The sequence below is a fragment of the Myotis brandtii genome, unplaced genomic scaffold (assembly GCF_000412655.1).
Source record: "Myotis brandtii unplaced genomic scaffold, ASM41265v1 scaffold181, whole genome shotgun sequence".
Lineage (NCBI taxonomy): Eukaryota > Metazoa > Chordata > Mammalia > Chiroptera > Vespertilionidae > Myotis > Myotis brandtii.
The window spans coordinates 590,752-600,597 of NW_005356712.1; the positions used below are offsets into that span (position 1 = coordinate 590,752).

The 9,846-nt window shown below is 43.0% G+C and overlaps 1 protein-coding gene across 1 annotated transcript in view; it reads left to right on the forward strand.

Annotated features, from left to right (window-relative positions):
- Nucleotides 1–8,554, forward strand: part of ANKRD13A (ankyrin repeat domain 13A) — a 22,804-nt gene extending 14,250 nt beyond the window's left edge. Inside the window, 8 exon segments of the mRNA XM_014537669.1 lie at nt 638–699; nt 1,445–1,575; nt 2,470–2,627; nt 2,700–2,827; nt 4,175–4,182; nt 4,314–4,341; nt 5,737–5,933; nt 6,615–8,554. Coding sequence (XP_014393155.1) covers nt 638–699; nt 1,445–1,575; nt 2,470–2,627; nt 2,700–2,827; nt 4,175–4,182; nt 4,314–4,341; nt 5,737–5,933; nt 6,615–6,810 — 908 coding nt within the window. The 3' untranslated portion in view covers nt 6,811–8,554.
- The last annotated feature ends 1,292 nt before the right edge of the window (nt 8,555–9,846 follow it).

Consider the following 9,846-nt stretch of genomic DNA (forward strand, 5'->3'; position numbering starts at 1 on the left):
TGGGGTGGGAGCTGAGGAGTGGAGGGGGTTAATAGCGGTGAAAAAGAGGGACATCTGTAATACTTTCAACATTAAATATTTTAAAAATAAAGAAACTTTCTCTGATGACCATTCTTGAACACTTGCAATGTGGCTAGTGCAAGTGGGTAAGTTAATTATTTTTATGTCTATTTAATTTTAATTAAAATAGCTACATGCAGTTATGGTATAACTGTTGTTCATCTAGAGCAGTGGCTCTCAACCTTCCTAATGCCGCGACCCTTTGATACAGTTCCTCATGTTGTGGTGACCCCCAATTTCATTGTTACAAATTGAACATAATTAAAGCATAGTGATTAATCACAAAAACAATATCTAATTATATATGTGTTTTCCGATGGTCTTAGGTGACCCCTGTGAAAGGGTCGTTCGACCCCCAAACGGGTCGCGACCCACAGGTTGAGAACCACTGATCTAGAGAGACTCTACAAAAGATAAATTAGCTGATGGTTCTTGTGGATGATTTTATGAGCCTGTCCATAAATGATACCCTGATGCAGGTAGCTTGGATCAGAAACTTTAAAATATGGTGAGAATCTTTTTCTATGGTCACAAGTAAAGTATAATATTAACCATTAAACTTTTCGCCCTTGTATAGCGGACAGGAACCCACTGGAATCCTTGTTGGGAACTGTGGAACACCAGTTTGGTGCTCAAGGGGTAAGTTGAAGCAACGAGCTCTCAGCGCAGTTTAAAGGAGATGACTTCCCTGTGGTTGGGTGGCATGTACTGAATCTGCAATAGGCCACTCCGTTTGAAAAGGCTATAGGGTGCTCCCAAGCTGGAATTTGAGACACTGTTGGGAGAGAATTAGATGAGCGAGTCTTTAAAAATAAAGATTTTAGGGGTGGGGTAGTGATTATAGAAATCAGGCGCTTTCTTTCTTATGTGTTATAAACTAAGATCTCTCTGTAAAAATGTAAATTAAAAAGGATTCAGGAATTTACATTTTAACAAAGCACCTTAACAATCATTTCCTCATCTGATCCTTACAATAACTATATGAAATTGCTACAGTGGATGTCACTGAGGGTCAGAAATATGAAACTACCTTTCCAGTATCACAAGCTAGAGAATGACAGAGCTGGAACTTAAACCCCAAGTCTTCCAGATCTCGTGCTTTCCTATATTTCTCTCTCTTGCTTTATAAATCAGGAGATAAAAATGCAAAGGAGAGTGGAGAAATACTTTGAAATGGAGAAATGCATTTGACTTGCCATGTAGCTTGGTAACACCTTTATAGATTTTCTTGTTCTGTGCAGTAACTTAATTTTTAAAAAGTTAATGACTAGAACTTCCTGATCTGTAGCTGATTAACATGTCCGACTCAGAGACTGAGTGCCATAGGCCTCCACTTGTGAGCATCACTTGGCATTTCTGATTCCCCTGAGTTCTGGCTCGGCAGGACCTCACCACAGAATGTGCCACTGCAAACAACCCTACAGCCATCACACCTGACGAGTACTTCAGTGAAGAGTTTGATCTGAGAGACAGGGACATCGGAAGGCCGAAAGAGATGACGATCAGAACACAAAAGTAAGAGAGATTTAATGGCCATTTTCTTTCTTTTTTAATTGATTTCAGAGAGGAATGGAGAGGGAGAGAAAGATAGAAACATCAATGATGAGAGACAATCATTGATTGGCTGCCTCCTGCAGGCGCCACACTGGGAATCCAGCCCACAACCTGGGCATGTGCCCTGACCAGGAATGGAACAGCGACTCCTGGTTCATAGGTCTCATAGGTCGATGCTCAACTACTGAGCCATGCTGGCCAGGCTCAATGGCCATTTTTCAACTTATGGATTATTTGTTTCAGAACTGTGCTGTTTTATGGTGTCATGTTCAGTCATTTCTCTGTCCCCTTCCTTTAAAAATAATTTTAAATTACTTTACAAAGGCCCATCTTTTATTTTATTTTTTAAATATATTTTTATTGATTTCAGAGAGGAAGGGAGAGGGAAAGAGAGAGATAGAAACATCAATGATGAGAGAATCATTGATCAGCTGCACGCCCCTCTACTGGGGATCAAGCTTGCAACCCAGGCATGTGCCCTTGGCTGGAATCGAACCCGGGACCCTTCAGTCCACAGGCCAACGCTCTATCCACTGAGCCAAACCGGCTAGGGCAAAAGCCCATCTTATTAGCCTTTCCCAAGTAGAGTATAGATTGGATATTTATTTTACTGCCAACAGCATCCATTGATTAAATGAAATGGTTTCCACCAGCTAGCAGTTTCTTAATGCTTGTTATCAGTTAAAGCTCTGACTGCCAGATTGGGAATAGTCCCGTCCTAGTTCAGAATTGAGCTGTAAGGTAACTGGGAAGACTGTAGGGTGAGGAAGCTGCTGTTGTCTAGCCTACTGCATAGAATTCCATTTCCCTGTCTGATGGTCATGTCCTCAGTCTTTTCTCCGTCAAACCCTGCAGGTTCAAAGCCACGCTGTGGATGTGTGAGGACTTTCCTCTCTCCCTTGTGGAGCAGGTCATTCCCATCATTGACCTCATGGCCAGAACGAGCGCTCATTTCGCAAGACTGCGAGATTTCATCAAATTGGAATTCCCACCTGGATTTCCTGTCAAAATAGGTACCCTAACTACTAAATGATGGTTATTATTATTCTCAGTAAAGTTATTTATAAAAGCTTTTATTTTGTTAGAAATTCCCTTGTTTCATGTATTAAATGCACGGATCACATTTGGAAATGTTAATGGCTGTAGCACTGCTGAAGAAACTCAAAATGTGGAAGGGACCCAAGCAGATTCAGGTAAAAGAAAATGGGGTTTTGTGATTTTTTAAAAAGAAAATTCATACATTTAGTCATTATACTAATTATTCTGTTTGGAGTATCTTATAAAGTAGTTCTCTGTACTGAATCAGGAAAATTTTGGATTTAGTTTAAATTCAGTGAAAAAAATTGAGAATGTGTATTAAAAACAGCATATTCTTTAAAAATGACTTTATTCAGGTGTAATGTAGATACAATAAAATGCTCTCATTTTTAGGTGTGATAGGTCAATGCATTTTGACAAATGTAACCACCTCCACAGTCATGAGAGAGCATTTCTATCATCCCCCCAAATTTCCTCGGCCTCCTTTGCCATCAAGTCAATTCATATTTTGGATGCTATTGTAAATGGATTTATTTTCTTAATTTTTATTTTCCAGTTACTCATTGCTAGTATATAGAAATATAACTGAATATTTTTCAGTTTTTAAAAATTATGTTAAAATAGTGTTCTGTGTCTTAGGCTAGTTGAAAGATACACAGGTGTTTGTTTTATATTATTTTTATTTTATGTTTACAAATATATATGTGTGTGTGTATATATAATTGTGTATGTTCACTGTACTTCATAATAAAAGAAAAAAGACATATTGCACATTGGTGTGACCGTGTGTATACACTCGCATTCCCCAAAGGACGCATGAGTAAAATACTGGTTACCTCTGGAATTTGGACATAGAAAGGGTACAGGGAGAGAGATCTTCACTTTTCATTTTATTGTCTTCCATATTTTTTATGACTATGCGTTAATTTTATTACTAAAAAGTAAATGGCCTGAGGACTGAAGGGTCCTGGGTTTGATTCTGGTCAGGGGCACATGCCTGGGCTGTGGACTTGATCCCCAGTAGGGGGTGTGCAAGAGGTAGCTGATCAATGATTCTCTCTCATCTAAAATAAAGCACCTGCTAAGCAGCCTCCACTGCCCACTAAGATACTTAAAAAGGCATAAAACATCGCACACACGTCAGCAGAAACGAGGACTGACAGTTGGCCTTTGCCAAGATTTCCCCAAACTACAAGGTTGATAGAGCTATATTGGAGAGGCAGTTGGAAGCCCTCCTCAGCAGTGCTGAGTCTTCCCTGAAGGTGGACAGCGAGGCCCTGCATCCTTTCTCTGTAGTCAGCTCTTGGTTCAGAAAAGCAAGGCTTATTTTGATCAGAAATTGAGCAGGTGCTGTTTGAGCCAGCATGTTGTTCCATCCTTTACTTTCCGATCACTATCTTTCATTTTCTATTTGGAAGCTGTAACTCCCAGAATATACTTGGATAGGGAATCGCAGTGTTTTCTGTGTATATATTTGTGTTTGAGGGTAGGGAGGAAGTAGTCACAGCATGTTGAGTCCTAGGAAATAGAGTCTCCAAAAATAAAGTTTATTGTTGGCATCGGCAGAGAAGGAAAAAGCACTCATAATAGAGCATTCTGGAAATTGTAGTGTTTTCTATGCCTTCATTTATTGCAGACTCCTAAAATGGGGTCAGAATCAGGCAGGGAGTGTTAGAAGATCCTGTCTCAGTCTAACATAGCTATCTGAGATAAAAGCCCACCAGTGACACTGGGAATTAGGCTAGGGCAGTGGTTCTCAACCTGTGGGTCGCGACCCCTTTGGTGGTCGAACGACCCTTTCACAGGGGTCGCCTAAGACCATCCTGCATATCAGATATTTACATTACGATTCATAACAGTAGCAACATTACAGTTATGAAGTAGCAACGAAAATAATTTTATGGTTGGGTCACAACATAAGGAACTGTATTTAAAGGGCCAGAAGGTTGAGAACCACTGCCCTAGATCCTAGCTGACTCCCAAACTCAACAAGTCCTGAGAAAAACAGCAGGTGCTCAGATTATCTGGGATCTCTTCAGGTGCACCCGATATACCAGCTGGAGTCCCAAAGCTCAGACTAGCGACAGTTGCAAATCCTACCCACCTGGTGAAGCCCTGTCCTTAGCCTTGGCAATGACCGCCCTCCGCAGTGACCCGTATCAGGACACCTGAGCCCAGGGCACTCCACAACACCAGGAAAAGCAGGACTAATATCAGATGAACCGGAAGTTTGAGGGGAATGTGAGCATCACCAAAGTCCTCAAAACCACGGGGATTCAAATATTCTCCGCTCTGTGGCCCCAGAGTGCCATGCTGCCCTGCACAGGTGCACCAGGAGCCGGGGGCCCCGGCTGGGAGGAGAAGCGCCTCCCTTCGCTGGACTCAGCTCACAGCTACTCTCCTCTTACCGACCCAAAGCACAGAGACTGCAGTTATCCCAGCCCCGATGGCAGTTCCTGGAAAAGGCACCCTCCTGAATAGACCGTGGTGGTGTGAGGGTAAACGCTAACTACTCGGGCAGAGGTCCTCCCCACCCTCACGATTAAGAAAGAACGCCAAGGGAAGCACTACAGTTAGACTAGGGCAGTGGTCGGCAAACTCATTAGTCAACAGAGCCAAATATCAACAGTACAACGATTGAAATTTCTTTTGAGAGCCAAATTTTTTAAACTTAAACTATATAGGTAGGTACATTGTTATTAACTTAATTAGGGTACTCCTAAGGCTTAGGAAGAGCCACACTCAAGGGGCCAAAGAGCCGCATGTGGCTCGCGAGCCGCAGTTTGCCGACCACTGGTATAGGCTACTACACTCCTAAGCTATATGGCATACCGCCATCATATACATGGTCCATTACTGACTAAAACCTTGTTATGTGGTGCATGACTATATTTATTGAATTATGTATTCTAACTTTGCTCTAAAAGAATTACCTGTTTTGTTCATTTGAACTTTGCCCAAGGTTAGCTGCTTTTTAATAGACTGATTTTTTTGTCAAGTATGAAAGGCTGTTAAGCAGGGTAGCGTACCATATACTACCTGGCACTTAGGTGTCATTTTAGAGATGACTTAAGTCCCTATTAGTTTTTCACACAGTACTCAATAATGGGCATGCAAATATTTTTAATTTTGTTCTTGCTGCTTTATTTCCTTATCAGTATGACACCTATTCCTTCTAAGAGATATTCATGTCATCATGTTTGTTTTTCCTAGGACCTTTCAGGACCAGCTTCGAATGGAGGGATCAGCCAGACACATGTCTACGATGTCCAGTATGAGAGGTAACTGACACAATTCCTGACGATTAAAGTTGGCACAAGCACTTTGTACACACAACACTGTGCCTGGTGGGAGAGACTTGATCAAGTGTTAATTCTCCTGTTGCTTAATGTGGCAGCTACTCATTAAAACAGCTCTAATCTCTTGGTGGCTGAGTTTCCAGGAATGGGTGAGAGCACTGCTGACTAGTTCACAGGCCAGTGCCATTGGCAGATAGGCCCCGAGGAAGTCTTTTCTGATTTGCCTGATCTGCCAAGGATGTGTGATCACACAGGGTCTGACTGCCCTCTGTGGGACCTTTATATAATTTTAAAGATGGCATTTTGGGGAAGAGCTACAGAGATTATTAGATTTTCTTCCTTTATTTTTAAATGGAGGAAACCAGAAAGATTGATTTTACAAAGCATTTCCCTAAACTTTGGGCATATGAAAACCTGTTGAAGAACTTGGGTCTTGCTTCAAATAGATCCAAGTTTAAGTCCTAGCCCCATCACTTAGTAGTTGGGTGATCTGAACCTCAAACTTCCCACCTGTATACAGTCTGTCCCCGAGTCACGGGGATCGAATGGCATTATGCACGCACACAGTGTGCACTTGGTAAGCAGTTAAGAATGTAGTTGCTACCATTGCCATGATGATGATAATAATCCCTGTTTCTTTTCCCCCCACTTTTTCCAACCCAGGGCCATCCAAGAGAGCCTCCTCACCAGCTCAGAAGGCCTATACTCTGGTGCCTCGAGTGAGACAAGCCATTTTGATAGTGATTTGCAGCTGGCCATGGAGCTCTCTGCCAAAGAGCTGGAGGAGCAGGAGCTCCGGCTGCGGGAGGAGGAGGCGGAGCTCCAGCAGGTCTTGCAGCTGTCTCTCACTGAGAAATAGACCTTTCTGCCCACAGCTGCACAAAGCAGAGCTCTGGGCTGCACGCGGGTGCTACGTTACCAGGGCCCTGGGGCTGAGGGACTGACTGCACCTCGCATGTGCACAGTGGACGGCAGCTGCCCCCTTCTTTACGCAGAGGTGCAGAACCAGGGACCCCCAGGTCCAGCCACAACACTCCCCGGTGAAGGGACTGGGGACCAGCAGGCCACATCTCCAGACTAAGGGGAGGGGAGCATCGTCACTTTCCATGAGCTGTGTTGGCTTGCAGGTCACATTTTTACTACCAGCTTTAGACAAAAACCCCCAATCCCCGCAGATCTGTAGGTTCGTTTTTACCAAGGAGTGATAACAAAACAAGTTATTGCAGAGTCAGGGTGCTTTTATATATGAGAGCAGCAGCCTTTGTAGAGTGTGGTTTATGAAAATTTATGATACTTTACAGTTCACCAAAGAAATGGATAATCTGTGCCGATCTACTCTTTTATTTTTACCTTTATACAGGGTTTCTAGGCCGCCATCACTGTTCCTCCTCCATCTCCACCTTCTTCCATTCTTTCCATCCCTAGCTAACGTTAAAGAGGAGATGTGTACAGGATCTATTTTAGATTAGGGTTAACTATTTGCATCAAATTAAGATATACTAATGACCATGGATGTTGCCTTAGCCTTAAAAATTACTAATAATTTCAAACCGCCTCACTTCATTCGTTGAGGGATCTGATCTGAACTTGTAAAGGCAGTTCCTTTGAGAGTAGGGTCCTCCAGGCTAAAACCAAGGCAGCTAACCCTGGCCCTGAAGAAACAGCTGGAACTGAGCTTTGTTCTTGCAGTGGGCAGGCCGGCCAAAGTACCAGACAGCATAGAACCAAACGACGCGTGTGTCCACACGTCCCTAGTGCAGGGCCAGGAAGACCCACCCACTGCACGTCCTCAGCTCGCTAGAGAAGGGGTGGGATTAGAAAGGGAGCTACAAGTGGAACTCAATGGCTCTATATTCAGAAGGGAAAGTGATGATTCCACATTGCTTTTTAGAGTTCAAATCATCTTTCTCGATAAATATATTTTTTAACAGAATCTTTTTATTATTTTTAAAAGATATAAAAACTATTCCCATCAGTAGCAATACAAGGTTATACATTTTAACCAGATTTCTCAGGCCTCTTTTGGATACCTTTAGTAGTTAGCTATTTTGTCTAACCCTTCTGTAAATAGCCATCACAGAACACACAGCTGAGGGTGCCCTCACTCTGGCCGGCTCTGTGTATTCATGCTCACAGGCTGCACTGAAATAACCTGGTAAATAATATCCTCCTGTTTTACATCAGTTTCCTGTGTGTTGGGCTTCTTTTGGGATGGGAAGAGAAACATGAATTACGTTCCAGTTAAAGTCTGTAATACAGTTAGCATTGCCAGTAAAATGTTCCTAGCCACAAAGAAATGTGCTTTTGATTCAATATAACCATCTGTCTTTCTTGTCATGGTCTGACCAAAATCCCTTCTCTGCACACCAGGCCAGTATATGCAGCATCACCTTTGTTTCAAATACATATCTTGGCATTTTGTTTACTGAATATTTACCTTGAGTGAGGACACGACTTGGGAATGGCTGCAGTTAGGCGACATTGTTTACTCACTAAGGTGAACCATAGGTAATCTCTTATGTTTGCATTCCATTGTTCTGCTTCCCCGTGTCTCTGACTTTCTCCCAGGAAGTCAATTAAAAAGGGACTGAGCTTTTTGTCAACCTGCCTGCAGTGTCTTTCATTTATGTGTTCACTCTCTTAAAATGCAAATAGACTGCTCCCTTAGAGCAGTGGTTCTCAACCTTCTGGCCCTTTAAATACAGTTCCTCATGTTGTGACCCAACCATAAAATTGTTCTCGTTGCTACTTCATAACTGTAATGTTGCTACTGTTATGAATCGTAATGTAAATATCTGATATGCAGGATGGTCTTAGGCAACCCCTGTGAAAGGGTCGTTTGACCACCAAAGGGGTCGCGACCCACTGGTTGAGAACCGCTGCCTTGGAGGGTGCTGCTACAGCATCCTAGACAGCCTTTGAGTCTTTCTCAGGTTGTTTTTCTAGTCACTGAATGAACCCACACTTCGTTTTGTGTGATATGGGAACATCAGAATGCCCTCCCAGTGCTCAGTTGTGTAGTATAAGGTGACATGCTCCTCCCCGCCTTCCTGACCAATCATAGTCCACACGCCCAATGCTCCCTGTCTCAAATGGAAACTAAAAGCAAGCCAGTGTCAGGGCTGCTCTGAGGCCTCTGCAGCTGGATTTCCATGTAGACCTCTAGCCTGGAGATGGACTGGCTCTTGTGGAGTAAGGAAAACCAAGCCAGCATCAACTCTCTAAGGTGACTGAAGATGCTCTCCTTTGAAGCTGAAGGTTTTTTTATTCTTTTTTTTTATCCTCACCCAAGGGTATGCTTTTCATTGCTTTAGAGAGGGAGCAAGAAACATCAACCGGCCACCTCCCATACACGCCCCAACTGGGGGGTCAACCTGAGACCTGGGTATCTGCCCTGACCCAGAATCAAACCCGCCACCTTTCGGTGTACGGTAGGACACTCCAACAGCCACACCTGCCTGGTTGAAGCGGAAGTGCTTTTTGAGGCTGTTCTTAGAAGTTCAGTTGATAATTAGGGCTTTAAGACTTACCCTACACCAAATATGTTGGTATTAAAACAAGGCAATAACTAGTAAAAAAAAAAAATGGTTTCAGAAATGAGGCCTTGGGAAAATGAAGGTGCTGCTTTGCTTTTGGGGGAAAGTAAATAGCCCGGTGGGGCACTATGAAGAAAACTGTTCTGGTGGGAATGCAATACCTATGGATTATTTAATTTAAAAACTAAGTTTCCTGCTGAACACAGATGACATCAAAGATAAGTTGAACTATGACAACTTCAAATGACAGTAAGTGATGGAGTTCAAAACCCAACTAGGCCCATGTGTGATTTAAAACAGATCCAGCTGGAAAAAGTCCTCCTAAGACTCCGGAGCCCCTAATCTCAAGCAACACTTGC